The 27,878-nt window shown below is 36.9% G+C and overlaps 1 protein-coding gene across 1 annotated transcript in view; it reads right to left on the bottom strand.

Annotated features, from left to right (window-relative positions):
- CWF19L2 (CWF19 like cell cycle control factor 2) overlaps window positions 1-26,658 on the bottom strand; it is a 162,587-nt gene extending 135,929 nt beyond the window's left edge. The window contains exons 1-2 of the mRNA XM_044669061.1: window positions 26,582-26,658; window positions 10,462-10,780 (exon numbers count right to left, since the gene is read on the bottom strand). Coding sequence (XP_044524996.1) covers window positions 10,462-10,710 — 249 coding nt within the window. The 5' untranslated portion in view covers window positions 10,711-10,780; window positions 26,582-26,658. The remainder of the gene's footprint in view (window positions 1-10,461; window positions 10,781-26,581) is intronic.
- Window positions 26,659-27,878: the final 1,220 nt, after the last annotated feature.

Consider the following 27,878-nt stretch of genomic DNA (forward strand, 5'->3'; position numbering starts at 1 on the left):
GATTTAAGCAGTTTGCAATTACCCATTCAGGGCCAAGACTATAGAAAATTGCCATTCTCTCTATATATAGAGAGAAATAAGGGGAATGCCTTTCTTTGATCTGATTTTCCCTGCACCTTCTCAGGAACAAGCCAATAATAGCCAATCTTAGGTGCTTCACTAGGAATTTAAGTTGAGAGGGACTGAGCCTCTAAGCGTTAGAAAAGCTGACTCCAAAACTCAAACCTCAGTTTCAAGCCCTTCACTATTGGCATAGAACTTTTGCAATCCATGACCTGCATGGCCATTTTGCCTGGGCACTTTGCAGATACTCAATAAGTCTCCATGACCTTGTAGCTCTTAGCACTTCTCCTGGAATCAGACAGAGGCATTAAATCACAGTCCCATGATATTTGCCAATAATTAGCAGGTTACCATAGTCTCAGGCTCTTCAGGTATGCATCATTATAGCAAATATATATTTGCATTAAGCTTATATCACTGTAAAATTTTAAAAAAAGATAATTATATTATATATATACATATATATACATATATGATTATATATGTACTTCCAGTACAAGATGAGAAAAAGGAAAAATCAATTGCTCTAATTAAATAAAAGAATGTTTTAAAAATCAAATATATATATATATATATATATATATATAGCTTAGAACTAGTGAAGGGTTTTTTACAGAAAAATGAGATTCATTTTCTGTGAGTGTAAATGGGATTTACAAAATAGCAGATTCACAATGCACATTCAAATAGAGTACCATAATTTCTAATAACTCATTATTATAATCACTTGCTATGATGTAAAAAAAAAATCATATACTTGTTACAAATTTTAAATCTTGGCTAAGATAGTTTCTCAACAAACTCTGTTACTGCCTCCATATCAAAATCTGATATTAAAGAAACCTTCTGGTCTAAATTATCCTCAGGAATTCTAGATCCTTCTAATAAAAGCAGGCTAAAACATAGAGACTAACATCACCATACAGGAGCTCTCCTGGCTTGCTGTTTATTAAAAAAAAAAAATAAGACAACAATTCTTCACAATAAATATATAAAGCTTATCCTTTAAGACAACAATTCTTTAAAATAAATACATAAAAACCTTATCATTTATACAGAAAGGACTAGGATCTAAAGTAAAATTTAAAAGACCTCTCACAAAATTACAATTTAAATCTCAAGGCAGGCATCAAACTCTCCAAGGTTGTTCACAATTACCAAAATAGACATGTGCTCCTATAAGATGTTCATAGATGGTACATATAACTGCATTGTTAAATAAATTAGGAAATACAATATGAGTACCAGATAACAAGCTATACAGTCAAAAAAAAAAAACAACTCTTCTACCAGTTCTAATAGATTTGTCCATCATTTGAGAGTTACAATAAAATCATAAACAGAATTAATCCAGTAGCCAAAAACTTCATTAGCTTAAAATGATTCAGTGCAACAGGAAAATCAACGAAATAAGCAAAATTAATTCATAAAACTAATCAGCAAAAATACAGTAAGATACAGAGTCTCTTTAAAACAGAAAAAATCCCATTCAGTTCTGAGGTTTAAAAGTCCACCTCTGGTTCAATTCAAAGTTCAAATTCAAGGTCCTTATAATCAGTCTCTGCTCTAAGCATAATGGTTTTAAAGTTCAAAGTTCTAAGCAGGTATGGGGGTGAATATCTTTCCCTGAGTTTCAGTTTAATAATCACAAGAAAGTTTGTCATTTTACTTCCTGTTTGAAGCGTAAACTCTAGCACCCATGTGGAAGCGTGGGGTAGGGACTAGAGAAAAGCTTAGGTCAGTTTTTAGAAAATCCCAGGTGTAGAGATTGTGGGCGGGGATGCCCCGTGGAAGGCAAGAATGGAGTAAAAGCCTCTTTCAGGTTAAGAGTCAGTAACGAAAGCAAAAGTGGAGTAAAAACGTCTTCCAGGTTAAAAGTCAGTATCAAGACAGCAGAGGGGGGCAATACTTTACAAATCTTAAGCAGCAGCAGCAGTCTCTGAAGCAGTGGCGCTTGGCAGTGGGCAGGGGTCACTCGGAAATCTCAGGAGTCGGCAGGCAGGGTCAGCAGAAGCGGTCTGCTCTGGTGGGCTTGGGATTCGGCAGAGATCAGGGCAGGCAGGAACGGAGGCCAGGTCAGGAGTCAGGAAAGTCAGCAGAGAAGACAGCAGGAAACCCAGCATTCAATCAGTGTGGGTAGGGGCCACCAGGCCCCAGGCTCTGGGCAAATGAACTCACAGCCCAGCAGCAATTAAAATCATTGTCCCTCTTCCCTGTAAAGCAGCCTCAAGGCTGGGGAGAATAGGGAGAGGACTGGGCGAGGAAAAAGGAAGTTTCTGAGACTCCGGGTCCCATAGCCGCATGACTTCTTTGGCTATCTAAAAATTTTGGAGTCCGTCTTCCCACGTGGTTGGCCTAACTGTTGTTTTTAAAAATGATAAAGGCTGATATTATGAGGATAACTAATATTTTATTTAGGCCCATGTTGGTAGAATAAAATCGACCACGAGCCTGTTAAAATTTCAAATTGCCGCATTGGCCATTATGTTCTGTACCTTACCTAACCTTTTCTACGTCCCCCAGAGAGCACACTCAGGTAGCAAAGAGAGACCGCCTCCAATGACCCCAGTAGTCTTATATCATTCTCTATCATCATCACACTTCCTGTCTGCCTCCATTTTTATAAGAGGAATCATGGGAAATGTAGTTTCCAAAGTCCCCAAAACATCCACAGGAAGTTTGTTATATATCTACATATCTTAAGGCTCAAATGAGCCCCAAATACCTCTAAATGGAACCCCACAACTTATTTAAATGACACATCTTGCTATAGAGACGGGACACTCCAATTCCTAAATCCAGGCATTTTCATTGGCTGTCCCTCATTCCTAGAATTCTTCTCTAGCTTTCTTTAGATTTATAATAAAATTTACCTCCTGCAAGAAGTCTTTCCAATCCCCCTCAATCTTAATGCCCTCTACTTTATCTTATACATAACCTATTTGTAAATAATTGTTTACATATGTCATTCCCATCAGATTGTGAACCTAGGACCTCCCATCTCTAGGCCTGGCTCTCAATCCACTGAGCCACTCAGCTGCCCCTAATTATCTCTTTAATAATATGTTCTAGCATTGTTCCAGGAATTGAAGACAAGGTCACTGGCCTATTAGACTACAGACATTACATTCATGAAATGACCAAAGACATCTAGGTGCTATGTTACTACCTACTACTTAAATTGGATGTTTAGCCAAGGGGTAATAGGGGGTGAGGGGGCAGGAAAGCAGTCATATAAAACTTACAGAAAAGCAAATGGTTAAGAATCATTTCCAAAAAATTATTATTTACATGAAAAAAATATCTGGAAGTTTTAGTGAGATGTTAAGTTCAATGACTACCAAAAAGGTAATTAAATCTTAGGCACTAAAAGAAGCATAGTGGTGATGATCCTGCTGTATACTATTCTAGTCAGACTGTCTGCTCTAGTCAATCTTCCAGATTGTGTGTTCAGTTTAAGGTACACATTTTAGGAAAAACAACAGAAAAGTAGAAAGTATCCAGGAGAAAACAACTAGGATTCAACAAACATTTATTAAGTAGCTAGTAGTATGGAGAACTAAGCTATGCATTGAGAATACAAAAATGAAAATGAAAACAAGCCCCTATCTGAAGGAATTTACAGTATACTAGAGGATATGGTATGGATTCTTGAGTTCCAAACAGAGGAGGATCAATCAAAGGAATTGCAGATGTGCAGGCTAAATAGAAGATTCAGAAAAGGCATGTTTAGTGTCTTCAAGTATTGTATCTGAAAGGATGTTACAAGGAATAGGATTAAACTTTTCTCTTTGTCTCCAGTTAGAATTAGGAACAAAGGGTAGAAGTTATCTATGATAAACTCCTTTTGCTTGTTGGTTACTTGCTGTGCAGTCAAAATAAGTGCTATTTAATTAAGATTCAAATAATACCAGCTATTTCTATGATTTTAGCATTACTACTTCTTCAATTTTATTTTTAAATGTATTTTTAGAATATGTGAATTTCAGTGCTAGAAATGGCTGGCAAATAGTAGGTACACCAAAATAATCTTCTATCATTCTATATAGTAAAAGAACACTGACCTGGAAGTCAGGAAATCTGGCTCTCACTCTTACAGAGGATATAACACTGGGCAAGTCATTCAATACCTGGCTATAAAAATGATGGAGTCAAACCAAATGATCTTCTCGTAGTTCAAATTCTACTATTCTGTGGTGCTTAATTGTTTAAAGACAATTCAAAGTTCAAAGAGAATCACATATATTCCTTTTTATAAAGCACAAAATGTTTTCAACTTTTATTTAAGCAAAAACAATCAGAACATCACAATGGGTCATTACAATGCAAAATGTAAATTAAGTCAAGAATTTTTAGTGGAATTAAAATAAGTTCAAAAATTAAGAGAATTCAAAACAAATTAGGTAAAATAATAAAGAGAATAACAGAATAAACAGTTCAGTGCTCTTAAATGACAGTTAGGTAACTGATGGTGACATTTAAAACCAATATTTAATAATAACAGCACTCACCATCTCACAGGTATGGCTATGGTGAAAAGAGTATCTTATATAAACTATAAACAAATGCATATCAAATAAATATACTGAGATTTTTGAAATACTGTAACAAAGTGGAAATTTTATGTGCTGGATTTGAAGTCAAGTCCTCTGGTTCTGTCATTTACCATCTGGAATGACCCTAGGTGCCAATCAATTCACCTCTCTCCATCCATTTCCTCACCTATAAAATGAGGAGCTTAGATTAGAAGGCCTCTAAGGTCTCTTCAAGACCTAAAGCATGAAAGTTTTAAATTATTTTTTTTATATTCTCCAAAAGATATTTTAATTAGACCAGACCATCTCAAAAGGTCCTTTCCATATCTAAAATGTCAGGTTTCTATGATTCTAAATTACTTATATGCAATCTCATTTTTTCATCACAACCACCACCCTGGGAGGCATGTCCCATTATTATCATTACCATTTTAAATAGAGGCTGAGGAAGATTAAATGGCTTATCCACAATCACATAGTAAGGATCTAAAGGCAGGATTTGAACTTTTATCCTCCTGACTCAAAGTCCAGTGCTCTTGAGTTCCAAGTTTCTTGCTCATATAACAACTCTAATGAAATGAAGCTGAATTAAATAGATTCATTATGTAAAAAACTATTTTACACAGATAAGTTATTGGGATATAACTAGAAACTTAAAAGCTGATCTCAAAATATACTCCTAGTCTTTTTGGGAAAATCCCTTGAAGAGTCCATAAACATTTAGGTGCTTTTGTTTCTTTTAAATGGGGATAGGGAAGAATATTTTGCATGAGCCTATGATAACTCAGGATCCAAAGATCTTTAATTTTTGTGTAATAACTCATTAAATACTATCATCATCCAAATGCTTAGGTTTGAATTAATTTATCTAAAATCTTTTGAATACACAATAATTTAAAGGAACCACTGCTCTCCTAATTTTCATCCTATTTCTCTCATTCTTTCCTTCATTGACAAACAAACAAAAAAAAAACACAATGTATTACATGTACTATTTTGTATCTCCTCACCACCACATTTTACTTGCAACTCTTCAATCTGGCTTTCACTCTCGCCCCCACCCCAGTTATTTTATTAAAACAGTAAAGTGTCAGTGATCTCCCACTAATGAATAATATTAACACTTTCTCTGATTTCACCTAATCTCAAAGCTAGACGAAATCTCAAATATCAACCTCCCCTTGATCAAAAATCCTTTCTACAACAACATTGACAAGTAAAAATTTAACCTCTACTTGGAATTCACTAGTAAGCACTCTTATGGTGCTCAAAGTATATAATAGGGTGGGGGGAAAACACGCAAACAACTCTGTACAAACAAGCTATATGCAGAATAAATTGAAACAGAGGGAAGCTATTAGAATTAAAGAGGATTAAGAAAGTCTTCCTATACAAAATGGATGCTGATAGGTCTCCCTGACAAAAGTCTCTCTCCCAACTCTAGTGCATTCAGTTGGCAAAAATATCTTTCTAAAACCAGGTCTCATCATTTCATCCCCTCTAGATAAACTCCAATGACTCTCTATCACCTCCAAAATCAAATATAAAATCCTCTGAAGCCCTTGTAACCTGCCTTGCCCTCTTACTCTTCTCATTTCCCACTACTAAACTCATTTTGCCCAGATACTTACTACCAGTGTGACTCTAAGCATGTCACTTAACCCGGTTTGTCTCAGTTCCTCACCTATAAAATAAGCTGAAGAAGGAAATGGCAAACCAATCCAGTATCTTAGATGGTGTCACAAAGAGTCAGACAGAACTTAAACAACTAAACAGCAACAAAAATAATCTTAAGATCCTAAATAAGAGAAGTTAACATTTATATAGCACTTTATAGTTTATGAAGTAATTTAAACCAAAATCCTGAGATGGAAGCATTATCCTTCCAGAGTGTCCTTACTTTATTAAGACAAAATAAACCTTCTGTTAACTGTTCAATGACTTGTCAATGCCTCATTTCCTCCCATCATCAAACCGGAACAAAGAGTGTGCCATCACCAAAGAAAAAAGTTCTCAGAACTTGAGACATGGATCCTCTTTCTCTGCATGCTGGAAATATATAATGTTTCAGAAGCTATGAACCTTTTGACAAGCCTACTAATTCAATACTTGTTAACAAATATACTTTTACCACTGCTTGAAACATTTTAAACATTATCAAGACACAAAATATTTCATTGGGAAGTCTCAAAAATAAATACTAAGTCATTAGTTATAACTTAAAAAGAAGCTTCAAAACACCTCTCCCTAGAATCTTAGTACAAAGATTAAATATATAGAGACATTACCTAAAACTGCTGAATAAACAAGGCAGAGGCAGGAAAAAAGGATATGAGTCTTTTTTTTATGCACTCCCAATCTACTAATCCTCAGGCTGCAAAGAAAAGGTGGGTGCTTAAATATTTTTCTACAAAAAAATTTCTTAAAAAAACAATAGAAGTACCCATGGAAAGAGAGAGATTCAATCATTAACCTTGTAACACTCAAGTCTCCTTTAAAACACTCTTTAAGGAGGGCAACTGGGTGGTTCAGTGGATTGAGTCATATGGCAGGTCCTGGGTTCAAATCTACCCTCAGACACTTCCTACCTGGGTGGCCCTGGGCAAGTCACTTGACCCCCATTGCCTAGCCCTTACTACTCTCCTGCCTTAGAACCAATACCCAGTATTGATTCTAAAATGGAAGGTAAGAGTTTAAATTAAATTAAATTAAATTAAATTAAATTAAATTAAATTAAATTAAATTAAATTAAATTAAATTAAATTAAACACTCTTTAAGGTAACTTTTCCCCCCACATATACACTTAAGAAGCATAAAAAGCTCTAAAAAAATAGCCAAATGAACAGAGAATCTTGTCTCAAAAGGTTAGTGACAAGCTTTCTTTTCCCCTTTTTTACATTTGATCAAAAGAGGTATTTTATTCAATAATAGCAAAAGAGAAAGAAAGGTCAACTCCATTTCTACAGAGCAGGCAGAAAGTGCCCTCATATGCCAGAAAACTAATTCTAATGCTTCCATGTGAGAAAATGCTTAATGGACTTTAAACATAAATGGTAATGTAGCAAAGATGAGTTTTGAAGAAAATACTGATTTGTATGCTTACAAGAAACAGGATAAGTTTGTTCAAAATGTGGTTTCCCTATCTCCTCTTCACCATTCTAAATAGGTTATCTTTCACTATCAAAAAGTTTTTACTAACATTTGTCAGTTTTCCACATACACATCTTTCTCCATTGTACAACCAGAATTCAAAAGGACTACCAAAATATTCAAAGATGTTTAGATACCAATCTGTAAACAAACTCTTCTCTAAAAATAACCTTCTAAATCACCAAACAGGAACCGCAAACAAGTCAGATTTCTGAAGAAAAGGTGCATGTAATAAAAAAGCTTAAGCTAAATAAATTCATGTTCTAATGTTCTAAAGTTTCTCAATCTGTACAAGAGAGATCTGAAATACATGAGAAATCCAAATAGTGTCATGTATCTAAGACAGAAGGAGTGAAACATCAGAAGTCTTTCTGGCTCCATCTTCTCTCCAAATTGATTTCATTTTTCTTCTCCTCATATACTCAACATTCTGGTGAGATTGGCCTAGTTGCTGCTCCATAACTTTAACATCTCTCTTTCTTGACATAGGCCATATTCCTTCATACCCCACCTCACTTTAAGGCTCAAAGCTCAGCTCAAGCCAATCATTTCTACTAAGAAAATTTTCCTAATTTCTAAATCATTTCCTAATTCCTCCACCCTTTACATTTTTAATATACAATTTGAATGCAGTTATTTGTATCTGTATTTGCATGTTGTGTCTCCCCCCTACCTAGTCCCCACTAGAATATAAGTTCTATAATAAGCATAACCTAGCATTCACTGGTGAAACCTTCAAAAATAAAAGTTTCCTCGCATTAAGATGAGGCACTGGAAATTGTGCAATTTTTCATCTTTTTCTTTTAAACCACTGCACAATTTGAACATTCCATATTAATTAATGCTTAATGAAGTAGAATTCCTTTACTATATGACAATAAGAGACCCTCTGTAAAAGCTACTTCACAATGTTATTGAGCGGAAAACAAATTAATCAAGATGTTACTACATAAAATTATGAAAGTCAATATTACTGTGCTTACAAAGTTAAAATGAAAAGACACTGCTTTTGAAGGTGGGGAAAAGGAGTCAGAGGACCTGAATTCAAATCCAGACTCTTCTATTTAAACTCTCTAAGCCTCATTTTCTTGTCTGTAAAATAAGAGATTGGGACTAGTTCTATAAGGTTTCTTTCCTTGCTAAATCCTATGACCTACTAAATTCTAAGTTCAGATAAATTAGTTAATATACATGTAATAGTATCCTATAAATGGAGTATTAAGACAAGTTTTTTATTCTTTTCAGTATCAAATGAGATAACACAAGGCACTTTGTAAGTGATACATAAATGCTATTTTTTTTAATTATTAATAATGGCACCACTTCAACAAGTAGCTGAAAGAAGAGCCAAAATATCTTGAAGACTCAATTTTCACAGAAGCAAGAAAGAGAAATACCTTTCTTCAAATATGATTAAGCAAAATCACACTGGGTTTTGAAAAGGCTAGTCTAGATTTCTTTCCTAGACTAGCCTAAAAACAAAAAAACTCACAATTTTTTTGAACCTTCAACTGATCACAGCTTCAAGAACTTGTCTTGTAATAAAATGGAGAAAAAATTTTCTTCAAAAATCCATGGAATTCCTCAAAAATGCCTTTGGCCAACTAATTTTTATATTCACTCATTTATTAATCTCTCTGACAAAAAACTCTTGCAAAGCACTTTTTATCTTTGAGGGAAATTTAAACTCTGTTAAGGAAAAATATATTGAATGAGTAAAATTGAAAAATAAAAAATGGTACTTTCACTCCTCACAGATTCCCAAGTATATGTTTAGTGCTCAGAACCTTTCGGTTCATCCTCTATTGGAGAAGGATGGATTAAACTACCATACAATGTTTATTCCAGCCAGCCTTTTCCAAGTTGTAGTTTCTCAATGGCTGAAATGTACCAAAGATGGAAGATGGTTTAGGAAAATTTAAAAAAATAATAAATAATCAAATGTGAAAGGATCAGGATTCTGCCTACCCATGAATCCTGAAAATCCTTTATTTTCCTACTGCAGAGAAAACATGAAAAAGTAGAGGAGGGGGGGAGGGAGACCAAAAAGGTGCTGGACTCAGGGTGCAGTGCGAAATCTTTTTTTTTTTTTTTTTGACATGCCAATGAAGGAATCTGTTTTGCTTGACTACATATGTTACAGGAGTTGTTTTCTTTTGAATGAGAAGCAGCAAGATAAGTATAAAATAGATTTTTGTTAGCTGAATAAAAAAAATTAAGAGGGGAAAGAAAGGCGAAAGGGCTAAAATGAAAGCAAAGAAACTGGGGAGGGGGGTCAAAAAGGAAAGTGTAAGGAGAAGGAAAGGGAGAGAGCATTCCGAATGGAGTTGGATGGCAACTCGCTGAGATGACAGCAAAATAGATTTAAAACTGTTGAAGGAGTTTTGTTTTGTTTTTCTCCCCATTCTCTTTTCTAAGTCTCTAGTCTTTGCACTTGAACACTTGTATTTGTAAGCAGGACTTGAAATAAAACGTATGTAGCAGGTGCCCTCACAAGCCTTGGTGGAGTTTAAGCTTTAATAGTTTAAAAATGCTCTAACCCTGAGGGACACTTGGGGCTTAAGAGGTCTAAGCGGAGGGATGGGGAAGAACAGAGACCAGCTGCTGCGGAAGTGTGGGGTAAAGGAGGGCAGTGCCCGAGGGCGGCTCCCTGGACCCCTCGACTCCCTTGGCATGGAAGCGCCGGCACAAAGAGACTTGAGACGGAGGTACCTGTCGCAGGACCTCGGCCCGAGCGACCCGCTTCTGTTCTTTACGTTCTTCGATGCTCCTCTCACTTTCAAATCTGCTACCGGAAGCCGCCATCGTTGTTGCTATCGTAAAGCGACAAGGGTGCTTCCGTGAAAGAGGGTTTACTACAGTCGTAAAAGCAAGCCTACGGGTTCCCCACTTCCAGGATGTCACTGGGCGGAGCTGGGCGCCCAATGGGACAGGGAGCAGGAACACCAGACTCCTGGGCATGCGCAGGATGGAGTTGCTTGAGGAGTAGTCTGAGTTCTTAGTTGCAGTTTGGGAGTTTGGGTACCTCAGCCTTGAAAGGAGAACAAATGAAAGTAGCGAAAAGGGATTAGTCTTTTGCTGCCCAGGGTATCCCAACTTCACTAAGACTTTTTACCCGAATAATAACGAGTAATTAGGTTTCCCTGCATGGGAGGAATGCTATTGTTCCAACGGATGCAGAAGGGCATTCAGCCAAGTCTCTTGTTTTACAGAGGAGGCAACTGAGACCTGGAGAATTTAATTGTCTTGCCCTAGGTCACACAGGTAGTTAAATGACAGGACTGAGATTTGAATCCTGGTGCTCATCGTTAAAATGCGACGCTCATTAAAGTCTATATCAAATGGGTTTTAATGATGGGAAAAACTGACTAGACAAAACTATACGTTTTGACTCTCGAGACTTTACAAACCCTGGGTGCTTAATAAATGCTGAATTCAAAGGTAGCCCATCCACCTCTAATTTCTGAGCGCTTTTTTTTCCCTTTAGGATCTTCAGAGGATCCCTCCCCACTTCCTGGCCAGACCATGTAGTTTTTCCTCCTGCTGCCCTCTGCTGCCAAATTTCTAGACTTAAAACTCCTACCCCTCCCCCTCAAAAAACCTATTCCCATCATCATGTGATTAATTATATAAGGAAAACTAATTCATACTGGCATGGGCATTGTACAGAGATGGCATGGACACTGTACCCCTTTAACTCAGGCAAACTGTAAGCAGGGAAATATTCCCCTGCTCCTTTCTATCCTTGTGACTCCTAACCCAAGAACATCTGATAGCTACTATAAGACCCTGAGATTACTATCATCCTTGGATTGTCAGTTAGGTTGAGATGAACAAAGAGATGCACCTTGAGGCTATACCTTGATACCATCAGACTGTATCTCAGGCATCCATCTGTTCCCTAAACCATGAGGGTCTCCAGGTAGAACCCTGTCAGATGACGGAACACCCCACCAAATGCCTAAGTGCTTACCATTCCAGTCCCGTCCACACCGTGACACAGTATCAGGTACTCACTGTTGTAAAGGGTATAAAAACCCCTGAACTGAAGTGAAGTATTCTGGGAGCAACCCCCCAAGGTTGTTCTACTCATGCTGTCTGGCTGGCCAATAAACCCCACAACAATACAGTGGAAGAAATTGATGTTTGCAGTACCTCTAACCCAAAGATATTAGAAATATTTTAAGGCAATTAGTACAAAGGACAGCTAGGTGGCCCAATGACTAAGCCAGGCCTTAAGATAGGAGGTCCAGGAGGCAGCTGTGTGACTCAGTGGATTGAGAACCAGGCCCAGAGACAGAAAAGAAGAAAAAGTGTCTAACCTCAGACACTTCCTAGCTGTATGACCTTGGGCAAGCCACTTAACCCCCATTTCCGAGCCCTTACCACTCTTCTGCCTTGGAACCAATACTGTACACAGTATAATTCTAAGATGAAAGGTAAGGGTTTAAAAAAAAATATTCCCCAGAGAGAATAAGATGAAACCTTTCTTACACCAAGAACCTAAAAATTATTCAAGAAATAGTGGTGAAGTATAGAGTGATGTATTGCGGTATTGTTTGATGAATCTGTAGCTATAAACCAGTGATTACCAAAGTGGGTGCTACTGCCCCCTGGTGGGTGCTGCAGCTATCTAGGGGAAGCGATGATGGCCACAGGTGCATTTATCTTTCCTATTAATTGATATTAAAATTTTTTTAAAAATTAATTTCCAGGGGGCTAAGTAATATTTTTTTCTGGAAAGGGGGCAGTAGGCCAAAAAAGTTTGGGAACCACTGCTATAAACTAAGGCATGAACTCTATGGTATTTAGGTCTCTCCACCAAAAAGGAGCAAATGCTATGGGGCATATTGGCCCTTAGAGACCTCTATCCCACTTTACCAGAATAGGAAAATACTGCCTTTAAAATCTAAATAATCTTTATTAAGCAAAGACATACATGTTCATATGAAGCAAACTGATCTAGTACCAATATTTATAATTCTTAGCAAAGGGAGGCAGAGAAGGGGCTGATCCAGGGAGGAATCTGGGGTGGTATGGACAGAGAGTTCCCAGGAGCAGGAGTGAGGTATTGCCAGGTGCAGAGAAGAACAAAGATATCATTTGTGCATAATTTTAGTGGTTCAATAATGCATTCTTTCTCATAATAACAAGCTTGAACTAATCAGGTTCCCATACTTGAGAAAACAATGTAGTAGGGACCAGCAGCATAGACAGGTGCCTTGTCAAGGTTAATTTAACAGTAAGCAGTACTAGAATAATTTAATTGGAGACAGAGAATTTGGGACCAGGGATGTTTACTCACAGCACAAAGACTTTGGTTATCTTATCCTAGAAAGACTAGGAGAGCTAGTATGGCAAAGACAGTTTCTCCAAAACACTCTGAGTCCCAGGTAGAGTCAATCATACATCTTCATCACTCACATAATATGGCAACTCAAACATATTAAGATAATTGTCAGAATAATTTACACAGAGCTAAAAATAAATTTGGATTTGAGATTCAGTTCTGCCATTTACTAGTGATGTAACTTTGAAGTCATATAATTATAAAACATCAGAACTGCAAGAGCTCTTCATAATCAGCTGAGACTTGGAGGGAAAGTGATCTGCCCAAGGTCATATAGCTAGTAAAAGTATCAGTTAGGACTTGAATCCAGGTCCTATTCCCCAGTAGAATGTACCTTCTGCTATACCATGCTGCCTCTCCAAGTTACTTTACCTCCATATGCCTCATTTTCCTTATTTGTAAAATGGGGATAACAATTCTTACCTGACCTACTTCACAAAGCTGTTGCAAGGTTCAAATGATATGGTATATACATACATATGTGTGTATACAAAAATCCTATTAAAATGTCAACCATTTTGATTATTGTTACTGATGATGATCAATTTTGTGCCCACCCTGAATTTACTTGAATACTTGAATTACTTGAAGCAGACCACTATGTTGGCACTAGAAGAAATGAACAGATTAGATCCCAGTATTCATGAAGTTTATGGTCTTTTATCCCTCCTATCCTGTGATTTACTATCAGGGTAGTCTTTCTTTATGGAAAAAACAATTGTGATAATGTTCTCCTTTTGGTCTTTCTGTATTATGGGTTCTGGCATATTCACCACTCTTATGTATGCAATTAAAATCTACTTACCCTGATTCCTAGGAGAAACCTAAATACGTTTGACTGTGTAATTCAGCACATTAATGATAAAATAAGGTAACACATTTCTAAATCCTCCAACTCCATTCTGCAGGCCAGCCTCCAAAAAGTATTAGAATTCAATTTCTGTGACTGAGACCCATTTGAATCTTCTTTTCTCCCTTCATTCTTTCCCTCCTTCCTTTCTTCATTCAACATTTTTAAGTACTATCATGTGGCAGGCACTGAATAACTAATAAAAATAAGATGGAGCCTCTGTCCTTAAGGAGATTATAATAATGTAATAGGGGAAATACAGTAATAATCCTAGTAATTCACTTGAGTTACTCTTTTTTTTTTGGTAGAGGATAACCACAAGCCCAAGAGAAAGAGCTCTCAGGGAGGGAATGAGAGGATCAACAGCATTAAGGATCTTGAGATCCAGGCAGAGGGAAGGGAATCCAATGCTGGCAAGCCACAATTTTCTCGCATAGGAACTAGCTGATGTTGAACGTGACTCTGGTTAACAAGTGAGTTGAAAGCTTTAGGGAGCATGGACTAAAGAGTCAGGAAGCAGCATCAAAAGCAGAAAGAAAACAAAGCAACTCTAGAAAGAAGCAAACAAGAAAGAAATACTCACTGAGTTCTAGTTTGTAAAATTTCTTCAGGTAAACCTCAGAGAAGGAGAACTTGCCATAAGGAAATTATTTCTACTCCCTTTCCTGTTCTTCCTAACTAAGAAAAACCATTACAGAAATATACTCTTGGATCTGCGTCTGATTTCAACATTTTTTTTCCTTTGGAGGTGGACAGCATTCTTTATAATAAATCTTTCAGAATTGTCCCAGATCACAATTCTTATGGACTTATGACGGGAAGATGGAGGGGAGGGGTGCCATCCATCTCCACAGAAAGAACCATTGGAGTCCAACCAATGCTGATCAAAGTATACAGTACTATCTTTCACATCAGTGGATTTAGTTTTATTTGGGGATTTTGGTTTTGTTTGAGTGTGCTCTTGCTACAGTGATCAATATGGAAGTGGGTTTTGTATATTACATGTATGGTTCCGATCTAATTCCTTACCATCTACTAGTGGGGATAGGGTAGGAAGGAAAGGAGACAATTGGGATCTTACAATTTGGGGAAACATATGTTTAAAATTATTATTTTTAATTAGGAAAAAAATATCTTTGAATCAATAAAAAAAAAAAAAAGGATTGTCCTAGATAGTGATGGGCAAACTTTTTAAAGAGGGGACCAAAGGAAAGGAAATGCTCATCTGTCAGTCTGTTTCTAAGGTAACTCTTTCGAAGTTTCATTGTATTGTATCCTACTCATTGTATTCATCAGATTAGAAATAATGTCGCTGTGGATAGAACATTTCAGGGGACCACATCTGGCCTGCAGGCCATAGACATCACTATCCTAGATAGTTGTATTGCTGACAACTGCTAAGTCTTTTGCGGTCTATCATCAATATAATTGTTAGTTTGTACAATGTTCTCCTGGTTCTGCTTTGTTAAGAGAGTTTTTATTAATTAATTAATAGTTATTAATTATAATAATTGTCATATTAATGTATTTATCTGATTTAATTAATTAATTAATTGCTTAAAGGAAGTAATGATGTTTTTTTTTTTAGTAAGAGACCCCCTGCTATGCAGTAGTAACAGTTAAGCGGGTGTGGCTGAGAGTTAGTTAGTTGTGGACTGCTGGAAAGGGCTTTTTGTCTCTGGGTCTCCAGGGTAGAGGGTGTGCTGCTAGTACTCTCTCTGGTTGGAGACAGAGAATGGAATTAAGGCCTTAATAGCCTTATTGATTATTAATAACTTGGGCAGATAAGGTAGATAGATAGTGGCTATATTATTAGATAGTGAAGAATAGGAGAGTAGGCAAAGGCTTTGGCCTAGCAGAAGATATTACCCTCTGAGGCAGCTAGATTTAGGGGTTTCTAAAGAAATTTAGTTAGGATTGGGATCTGGGGTATATAGTTACAAGCTATTGTAAGATTACTTTCAATTTCCTCCTTCCTATTTCATATCCATACTTAATAATAATAAACTAAGTGTTTTGCATTTAATAAACTGCACAGTGGCTTTTGTTCAAACTCCTACCTCCTAAAATTTAACCCTTCACAGCTTATTTCACTCTATATTAGTTCATATAGAGCTTTCCAGCTTTTTCTGAAATTATCCTGTCAATCATTTCTTATGATGCAATAATATTCTATTTCAACTTGTACTACAATTTGTTCAGCCATTCCCCAATTGATGGGCATCCCCTCAATTCCCAATTCTTTGACATTACAAAAAGAGTAGCTACAAATATTTTTGTCCAAGTAGGTACTTTCCTCTTTTTTATAATCTCTTTGGTATACAGATCTAGTAGTAGTATCATAAAATCAAAGGGTATACACAGTTTTATAGCCCTCTGGAAATAGTTCCAAATTGCCCTCCAGATGGTTGGATCAGTTCACAACTCGACCAACAAGGCATTAGTGTCCCAATTTTGCCACATCCCCTCCAACATTTATCACTTTATTTTACTGTCAAAATGGCTAATATGTTAGGTGTGAAGTGGTACCTTAGAGTTGTTTTAATTTGCATTTCTCTGCAAGAGTAATTTAGAGCATTTTTTCATATGATTATTGATGGTTTTTATTTTTTCATCTGAAAATTTCTTGCTCACATTCTTTGACCATTTGTCTGTTGGGGAATGACTTGTATTCTTATTCATTTAGCTTAGTTCTCTACTAAATTTGAGAAATTAGACCTTTATCAGAGTAATTTGTTATAAAAAATTTTCCCAGTTTGTTGTTTCCCTTCTAATCTTGTTTACATTGGTTTTTTTTTTGTACAAAAGCTTTTCTATTTAATATAATCAAAATTTTTCATTTTACATCTTATAATACTCTCTATCTCCTGTTTGGTCATAAATTCTTCTCTTCTCCATAGATCTGCCAGGAAAACTATTCTATGTTCCCTGGTTTACTTTGTAATTAATAGGTGGGTCAGGGGCCTCATGCTGGTAATGAGGCTAGCAGGAGGATGGTGCTTATTGTAAGGATAGAGTGATCTGTACCCAGGCTGGGCTTGAAACTTGTTTATAAATGTAACAAGGATCCAACCCAGGTAACTGAGTGTCCAGAGAAACCTCACTGCTTGGCACCAGGCTCCTTTAAGATATCAGGTAACCGGCCCCTTCCCTGCTGAGGAAGCAGCTCCCTATTGGTGTATCAAAGGTTGACAGAAAGTGGATGTTGAACTTCCTGCCCCTCAGCAATGGAGTTTGTTCCAGCCCAAACTGCTCAGAACCCTTCCTGTTGCTTGCTCTCCTTGGCCTTTGATGGTAGGCAAATAACCATAGAATTCTCTGGTTAAGGCTAAGGGATTTATTGATAACTGAGTAAGGAAACAAGGCAGAGGAAAGAGGGTTAGGAAATACTGTGATCTGATGGTGAAAGATTATCTGACTAAAGTTGGTAGAGATCCTGTTTGGAAGGTCTTTGCTGACCCAGTGATGCGGTTTCTGATCGATAAATAAAGTTGTTCTTGGACTAAATTTTGCGAGTGATGATAATAATATTATTGAGTTGCTCTAGAACAATGGTCGGCAACCTTTTTGGCCGTGAGAGCCATAAACGCCTGCGGAAGTAGGAGGATGGAGGTGCTGGAATATGGGAAGGGGAGGGCTAAAGGGCCCCGTGGGGCACATCCTGGGGCTCTGCCTGGACTGGCGGGTTGGGAGGTGGAGCCAGATATGGCTTGAGAACCATATGTTGCCGACCCTGCTCTAGAAGATAGGTCTTAAGATCCTACTCTATTCTAGGCCTAAGCTACCCATGTTCCACACAACTGCCACCCGGGGCCCAAGGAGGGGTAGGGGTAAGGGGTAAGTGGGTGGTCAGGGCGAAGTCAGGTAAGAACAGAAACCAGCCCTGGGTCTCCAGGGCTTTATATACTCTTGGTTCAAATGGCAATTGATGTGTGCCCTATGGCTCATGCCACAGCCAACATTCCATCCAGGGCAACTGACAGGTTGCCCCCAAGCCAAATGGCAAGGTTAAAAATCCTATATTACAACTTATGGTATCATATTTTATGTTTAAATCATATACCCTCTTGCAAAAGCCATTTTAACAAAATACTTTCTCTGTCAAGGACAGTGGAACTCCTACACTTGGACCCTAACATTACAGTCCATGAAGTGCTTATTTGAGATGAAAAAATTAAAAGTAGGTATGGTTATATGTAAAACTGCTCCAAATCACTATTGATTAGAGAAATGCAAATTAAAACAACTCTGAGATATCAGACTAGCTAAACTGATAAAAAATAAATGATAAATGGGGACAGCTGGGTAGCTCAGTGGATTGAGAGTCAGGCCTAGAGACGGGAGGTCCTAGGTTCAAATCTGGCCTCAGACACTTCCCAGTTGTGTGACCCTGGGCAGGTCACTTGACCCCCATTGCCCACCCTTACCTTCCACCAAGGAGCCAATACACAGAAGTTAAGGGTTTAAAAAAAAAGAGAATTAAAAAAAATAAATGATAAATGTTAGACAAGATATGGAAAAATTGGGATACTAATATACAATTGGTAGAACTGTGAACTGTTTCAACCATTCTGAAGAGTAATCATGCCTAAAGAGCCATAAAATTAGGCACGTCCTTTGACTCCACAATACCACTAATGGGACTATATCCCATAGAGATCAGAGACAGAGAGAAAGGACCTACTTGTACAAAAATATTTTTAGCAGCTCTTTGTAGTGGCAAAGAACTGGAAACTGAGGGAATGGCAGAAAATACTATCCACAGCCAAAGAAAGAACTGCTGGAGTTTTATTGCAGATAAATGCAAGTCATGCCATTTTCACTTTATTTCCTTAATGAGTTTTTCATTGTATATGTGATATGTATTTTCTTTCATGGCATGAGGAATATGGAAATATGTATTGCATGACAGCACTGGTATAACCTATATTGGACTATTTACTACCTCAGGGAGGGGGAGAGAATCAGAATCCCAAAATGAGAGAAAATAATTGTCAAAAATTAATTGGAAAAGTATTTTAATTTTTTAAAAGAATATATGATCTCATTTTTGGTTGATTATGAGAAAGTATTTGATTTCAGTAGAATTACATGACCCCTTACAAATTCTTTTATATCAAGCTGTCACCTATCCATGCATCAAGATCCTACAGGATTCTTTGAAAGGTATAACAATAGAAATAGTACTGTTCAATGACCTTCTGTTAATAAATATCAAATGAGGTGCAAAACAAAGAGATGTATGCTCAACAAAGATTTTTACCACTGTGATGAAGAAGTCTAGAGACAAAGTTAAGGAAAGATTCCCCCTCCATGGATGCTAAAGTATTCTGTATGCTCCTATTTATAGATGACGTGCTTATAACATCAAGCTACTGGACATTACAGAGCCTCCTAATAGAGAATTATAAGCACTCAAAGTAATTTCACTTGTACAATCATGCAAGAAAAAACAAGAGGATTAAGATTATCCCATACCCAGATTTCAATATGCATTTGGATGTACAACAGTATATATAATTATGAGAGGGAGAAAAGGGAGGAAGTATTTATATTGCACCTACTATGTGCCAGGCACTTAAAAATATTATCTCATTTAATTTGAGACAGATGGTATGGATGAACAATAAGCAGGACAGGATCAGAATTCAAACCCAGGTCCTCTAAATCCAAATGTAGCATCCTTTCCATGACACCATACAACTTCCCTATAACTGCTAGTTGAACATCTCTTAGATGGTGCACAAATTTCTGGATCCTTGTTCTCCACTATTATTTGAGTTCAGAATACCCCCTTTAGTCACAAAGAAAATTATATAGCAAAACTGAGACTTTTCTTATGGTGCTCTGAACCAGATGAGATTTTACATGAGAAAAAAAACATAACTGAGAAGAAATCAAACAGGGGTAAAGGAATTCATTATACCCACCTGATGGTTGCAAATCCTAGATGATCCCCAGCCCACTTCTCTGTGTTTATTGATAAATCCACAACCTGCTCTAACATGATTTCTCTTCTTCAGTTGTCTTTTGGCATGTTAACATTCTTCTTCTCCACTGATCCACTATAAACTTTCCAAATGTATCTTTGAAAAGTAAACCTCATAAGCCTGTCTTTCAAAGGTAAATCTCACAAGTATATTTTCTTAAGGTAACTCTTTATTCCTCTTGGTCAATTGTGAATTCCAATATCTTTTCTTGGCAGCAATAAATCAAAAAAGTATATTATTTTCCTTCATCTCTTTAACATCATTAGAAACCATATAAGCTTTAGGAATTTAGGAATTTTTCCTTGTTCAGAAATAATTGAGAAATTCTTAAGTCTATATTAAAGTAAATATAATGTCTTTGTTTTGCTTCCTAAATCTATGCCCCATTGGCAGCAGTACCTATCAACAAATCCACGAATATTTCCATAACTGCTTGCCCTTACCTAAATGAATCAGAAACTTAACTCTCATTCCTAAACCTGCCCTTCCCTCTGACTTCTTTATTTAATAGTATCATTGGAATTAGTGCCATAAGGGATGTTAGAAATCATCTAATCCAACCCTGCCTTTTGCAAATGAGGAAATGGGGACCAGGAGAGATCTAATAACTTGTCCAAGTCATTTAAGAAAAATTAAAATTTGAACTCAAGTCCTCTGAGTCCAAGTGACTATATCTAATTTCCTGGCCAGTTAAGGAGGCCATTATGATCATCCAAATAAAAGAAGTAAAAGCCTGAACTAGAGCAGTGGCAAAAGGATTGGAAAATAAGGATGAATGTAAAAAACATATTTAAAGATATTTAACAGAACTTAATGATTGACTAGATGAATCCACTTTCCTTTCCAGTTCATTAGGTCATGTGGACATATCTTATCACTTTTTGATTCTGTTATATCAATTTGACCTAAATTTTAAAATCTCATGATGACTATCACAATTGGCCTCCTTTCTCTAATAATTTACACTCTATGATGTGGCAGAATTACATGAACATCTAGATTTGATTCACTTCAAATCTCAACAGCCTTTATTAATTTTTAAGATTTTCACTTCACACCATTTAAAAAAGAACAGAAAGCTCATCATATATAAATCAATGGCAAAGTGAAATGGTATTAGCACATCAGGGAAAGCCATGCAGCTAAAATACAAGAGCAGGATTGAAGCAAGAAAGCTTGTTATAGGGAGCTCCTCCATCATTCTGCTTTGGCAACAGAGGTAACCAGTCAGAAAAATTCAGTTTTAAAGAAATGTATAAAGAAGCATTTATTATGTACAAGGCTTAAAGCAGCTAGGTAGCACAGTGGATAGAGCTCAAGGCCTAGAGTCAGAATACCTGAAAATAAATCTGGTCTCAAGTACTCACTAGCTGCACAAGTCACTTAACCCTTTTTGCTTCAGTTACCTCATCTATAAAATGAGCTAAAGAAGGAAATGGCAAACTATCCCAGTATCTTTGTCAAGAAAACTCCAAATGGTATCAGGAAGAGTAGGACATGATTGAAATAACTAAATAATAACAAAAATATGTACTATGCTCTGAGCTAAATACTGGGGATAAAAAGCCAAAAGTGAATGAACTCCTTCCCTCAAGGAGCTTATTTTCTATTAGGGGCAACTTAACAAACACATAAACAAACAAAAATATGAAGAAAATTGAAGATGGCCTAACAACTGGTGGAATCAGAAAAGGATCCATGGAGGAGGTGGCTCCTGAGTTGGGCCTTCAAAGAATATAAGAATTCTGAAAGGTGGGGATGATAAAATAAATATCAGGCATAGGGAGAGGAGAGAGATAGAGTGTCAAGTTCAGGAAATAGCTAATATTCCAGTATGGCTAAAACATAAAGTTCATAACCTGGAGATATACAAAATAAGGCCATAAATGTATAAGTTTTGAATATTGGGTTGAGGGAGTTGTATTTTATTTTGTGAGCAATAAGAATAACAAAAAAATGTTGAAGAAAGATGTGACATGCTAAGAACTGTGCTTTAGAAAAATAATAATGTGCAAGTGTAGCCCCAAGTAGTGAGAGTGAACTCCAGACTATAAGGTCTCTGGGAAGTAATGATCTGGCCAGAATCAGTTGCGCAGCCTAGGCATCACATGAGGACCCCAAAACCCCTCCTATATTTGGCAACAACTAGTTCTACCCACTGAAGCAAAACATTTCCCTGAGAATCTAGACTAGATTCTCATATCAACACATCGATATATTGAATTATTATCTTATAGAAAATTCTAAGTTTCGATGAGGTAAACTAAATCATTATATCAAGATTATAAACCATTACTAACCATTGTCCACGTAAAAGACTTACCTGATCTCTTAACCTACATCATTTTCTCTATAAAATACTAGCTGTGATCAATAAACCTTGCCTCTGATTGCTACCAGCTTCAATGGCCCTCCTGATGTGTGTCATCCTTCTCCCGACCTCTCATTCTTTTTTTTTTTTTAAACTCTTGTACTTCGGTGTATTGTCTCATAGGTGGAAGATTGGTAAGGGTGGGCAATGGGGGTCAAGTGACCTGCCCAGGGTCACACAGCTGGGAAGTGGCTGAGGCCGGGTTTGAACCTAGGACCTCCTGTCTCTAGGCCTGACTCTCACTCCACTGAGCTACCCAGCTGCCCCCCGTGACCTCTCATTCTATTCACCCCTTCAAGACCCCCTAGGACCTGTCTTGCAAGAAGAAATTAATATCACTAGAGTCACCCCTTCAATTAAAAGCCTGGAGTTTTTAATTCTAGGAGGATACTAGATAGTGAAAACATGTTACCACAACAGTTTGGGAATTCCTTAGATGCTTATATCCATGCTATACCTTACTTGAATGTCTCTCCTCTGGAGAAAACACCAGGAGCACATGCATTATGATTCGTACCCTTTCCTTCTTTTCCTGTACACACACACACACACACACACACACACACACACACACACACACACACCCCTGTGTGTAATATATGTCTGTCTCTACTAGTAGGGTAATGTCAGCCTCTAGGCATCAAGACAAAAAGAATTGGTTGTGATGAATCTGTTCCAGGTTTTCAAAAGCTCCATCCTTTGAAATGCATATCAAGTAATTCCTTTTTTACGTATACCAGTAGGGGATAACAAAGTAAAAATTAAGATCTAGATAGGAGATTCTTGACCTGGATTCCATGAATCTTAAGGCAGTTTTAAGTTATTTGAGCTTAAATAGAGAGGTTTATGGCTCCACTCTCCAAAAAAAAGAGGCATAGGGTACTATTGATTGTTCACTGATTGATTGGAGTCAGAGAACCTAGTTTAAAATCCCAGTTTTATAAATTCAATCTGTGCAAAATCATGTTGATTCTGCCATCACCACATCTCTTGAATATGCTTCCTTCTCTCCTCTGATTCAGCCTTCAGCACCCCTTCCCTGGATTACTACAATAACCTTCTGGTTTGTCTCCCTTTTTCAATTATCTTCCCATTCCAATCCATCCTTCACTGAACTGTCAGATTTATTTTCCTACATATACATATCTTCCTATATATACATATTCAGTAAAAATCATTGACTTCCTTCCATCAGGATCAAATATAAAACCCTCTGGTTGTCATTCAAAGCCTTTCACAACTGAATCACTTTCTTACAATTAACTTAACTGCTCATACTCACATAATACAGAAAGACTCTTCTTTGCAATTGCTCCAGTAACACTGGCCCTTTACTATTTGTCTCAGAGGCCATTCCATCTCCCATCTTCATACATTTTTTAAAATAAGTTTTTATTGTTATATTCTGTTTCTCATACAATCATAATATCCCATGTATTTCTATCCCTCCTCAAGAGTCATCTCATATGACAGATAGTTGGGTTGTTTTAGTTAGGTTTTTTTTTCAGGGAGAGAAAAAAGGCAACACAACTTATTGATACATTAAAAAGGTTTGAAAAAATGTGTAATGTGTAACTCTATCCACCTCTCACCTCTACAAAGGGGTAGGTTAGGAGTGTCTTCTCATATATCTTCAAGTCCCTCTTGATCTTTATAATTTTGTTACATTTACTTTTGAATTTTGAGTGTCATAGTTCTTTACATTTTCACTTTGAAGTTACTATGTATATTGTCTCCTTGGTTCTGCTTACTTCTCTCTGCATCAATTCATACAGATCTTTCCATGTTTCTTTGTATTCATCACACACATCATTTCTTACAGCAGAGTAGTATTCCATTAAATAAATGTTTACATTTTTATATCACAATTTATTTAGCTGTTTCTCAATTGATGAGCCTCTACTTTCTAATTTTTAGCTAACATAAAAGTGTTGCTAGGGGGCAGCTGGGTAACTCAGTGGAGTGAGAGTCAGGCCTAGAGACAGGAGGTCCTAGGTTCAAACCCGGACTCAACCACTTCCAGCTGTGTGACCCTGGGCAAGTCACTTGACCCCCATTGCCCACCCTTACCACTCTTCTACCTATGAGAAAATACACCGAAGTACAAGGGTTTAAAAAAAAAGTGTTGCTATAAATAGTTAAGAGCCTATGGAGATGTTTCTCTGATTCAATGACATTTTCATCACTTTATTTTCATGATTCCAAATTGCTCTCCAAAATGGTCATACCACTTCCAAACTCCACCAACAATGTATTAGTAATATGCCTATCTTCCCATGACCACTCCAACATTTTTACCAATTTTTGACATTTTCTTCCAACTTTTCATAATGTGAGGTGAAACCTCAGGGTTGTCTTGATTTTAATTTCTCTTCTTGTTAGTGATTTGTATAATTTTTCCATGTGGTTATGAATACTTTGCAATTCTTTTGAGAACTGTTCATTCATATCCTTTGACCATTTATCTACTGGGAAATAGCTAATAGTCATATATGTGGGGAGATATTTAAAAATATATGAATATACATAAAATATGCATACATTTTGGATACAAAACCCTTATAAGAGAAATTTCATATGAAGATTCTTTACCATTTTAACACTTGTCTTTTTGTCCTAGACACATTAATGGTGTCTATCCAGAAGCTTTTCAGTTTCAAGTAATCAAGGTGATCAGTTTTACCTTTCACAATTGTCTCTATCTCTTGGTTACCTCTTGTTTAGCCTTTAACTGGCTATCCTCCATGCCTAAAAATCTCTCCATATTTTGCTCTTTTATACCTTGTTTACTTCAAACCTCAGCAAAAATTTAATGTTCTACAAGAAGAGTTTCCCAGTCCCCCTCAAAGTCTTCCCTCTGGGATTAACTCCAATTTACCCAGTATATATCATATATAGTTGTTTGTATGTCTCCTCTACAAGAATGTGAGCTCCTTCAATGCAGGAACTGTTTTTGCCCAATGCTTAGCATAATGTCTGACAGATAGTAAACATTTTATTTATTTTTTTAAAACCTTTATCTTCTGTCTTAGAATCAATATGGTGTATTGGTTCCAATGAAGAAGAGCAGGATAGGATAGACAATGGGAATTAGGTGACTTGCCCAGAGTCACACAGGAAGTGTCTGAGACTGGATTTGAACACAAGGCCTAGCTCTCAATCCACTAGCTGCCCCTTATAGTAAGCACTTTAAAATGCTTCTTGATTTGACTTTATTTTATATATTTAGAAACAGTATTCTGTGAAAAGTAGATGGGCTCTTCTGGATTGCCCAAATGGTTTACAACACACATAGAAATATGTGCTAGATTTAACATATGTTAGAAGATTGGGGGTGGGGGCATCATGGATGGGGAGAATAGCTTAGCGGATTGAGAGCCAGATATAAAGATGGGAAGTCCTCAAGTCTGATCTCAGATACTTCCTAGCTGTGTGAGCTTGGGCAAGTCACTTAACTCCCATTGCCTAGCCCTTACCATTCTTCTGCCTTTGAACTAATACCCAATATTGATCTTAAGACAGAAGGTAAGGGTTTAAAAAAAAGAAAGCAAGAAAATAGTTTGGTATAGTGCAGAGAGTGGTAAAACTTATACAGACCTGACTTCAAATCCCACTTTTGGCACTCACACACCCTGAATGACCCAAGGGAAATCATTTAACCTTCCTTAAGCCTCAGCTGAGGACAACAATGTCTGTGGTACCTACTTTGCAGGGGGAATGTAAAGATCAAATGAGATAACATATAAGAAGCTTTGTAGACTATAAAGTACTATATCTCAGTTGTTAAATGATGATGATGAAAATATACTTTGATCATTTTCTTCTTCAATTCTTTTATTTTAGAGCGAAATGCTTTAACTAGGAATTTTGTGTGCATGCCAGAGAGGTAGACAGAGAGAGGAAGGAGAGAGAATTGGACTGATTTATAATTATTGAATGATAATATTTACATATAGGATTTTCTCTCCTTTTAAGTTTTAATTTTATAGTTTGAATCCTTTAGGCCAAAAGATAAGTCTTGCAATTGGGTAGAACATCTGTGGTATGTGTGGTATGTTCCTGAAATGACCTTCTATCCTCCCAAAATACTAGTCCTATCTCCAGTTTGATATGTATCAGATTCTACAATTAGCTCTAAATTCTTTTATTCTAAAGCTCCCAACCCTGTACCATCAGAGACAAGTTGCATTCTGGATTAAATAATAAAAGTAGAGGGAAATATTTGGGTGATAGTAGTATAGAAGTAAGGCCCAAGTTTTCCTTTTTCTTACCTTAAACAGCACCAAGCATCTGCTTATGTTATTGAGGGGGTTCTGAGAAGCATCTAATAGTTAGTGGAGCAGCATCTCAAACAGTTTCGGTATCAGAGGTACCAACTGGGCTCTCTTAGAAAAACCTTATAATAGTCTTCCCCATACTAGAAGGTTGACTCCTTGTAGATATTCAGCCACAGCTCACAGTATGTGCATAGTATGATCTGTGGAACTGAAATGAAGACATTAAACATGGCTCCCCACCACCTTCCCAAGGGCCAATGTACTAGGAGAAATACACAAATGGCCATATCAGGGAAGATTCTAGAGAGTCCCAAACAACAAAGGCATGACTTTCCTGAAACCTGGAGGTTACCCGGATATGTCACCAAACTCCACAGTAATGACCAGTCTTCTACTACAGGCAATAGCTTTTGTTCTTCCTCTGCCTTAAATCTCTCACCACACTGCTACTCAGTCTGTCTATAATGGCAGTCTAATAGTTCAACTGTGAGCAATCTTGCTTGGAGTTCTGTGACTAGCGGTTTCTTCTGTGCATGGTGATCTTTTAATTTAGCCTATTTCAACTGGATCAAAGACTTATCAAAAGAATCCCCTATAAGTGGTCATTGCTTAAAAGGGATTGGGTGTGGGAAAAGGAAAGAGAAAAAGGACAATGAAAGAGGGGAAACACTTCATGTGCTAGAGATAATTATTAGTAAGACTGTCTACTACCTTAGTTATACTACTATATTTTTAAACAATGTCAGCCTTAGGAAAGAGCATATAAAATGATATATAGTATCTCTCAGTAATTCACAGATCATCATCTGGAACTCTGTTCCCATTTTACTGACACCTGAAAGTCTACAATCAGAGCTTCATGCCTTTGATTCCAGATTCCATTCTCCCTCCTCCCACACTGACCAGTTTTTATGTCTTTGTACTTTTGTCTCTGTCCTTTAGAACATAATTATTTTTGAACCTGGTTTTGGTTTTTTGGCATTTAGATTGGGAGTAAGGACTGTGTCCTGTTTACCTTTGAATCTCCAACTCTAGTACTGTACTGTGCACATAACATGCATTTATTAAATGTGTATTTGATTTGACTCAAGTAAGTCAAATGGAATCTCAAACAAGCCTTTAGGCTTTTGTAGTATTCGCACCTAAATTGTGATTGCATTTATCATGTTCTTCCCTAAGAACAAGTTTTGATAAGAAAGAGGGTGGAGAGAACATAAAGATACTGGTGAGGAGGGAGAATTAAGATGAACCATCATGTATGGAAAAGTGCATAGAACAAGGAAGCAGGCAG

Source organism: Gracilinanus agilis, chromosome 3, assembly GCF_016433145.1.
Source record: "Gracilinanus agilis isolate LMUSP501 chromosome 3, AgileGrace, whole genome shotgun sequence".
In the NCBI taxonomy this organism is placed as follows: Eukaryota; Metazoa; Chordata; class Mammalia; order Didelphimorphia; family Didelphidae; genus Gracilinanus; species Gracilinanus agilis.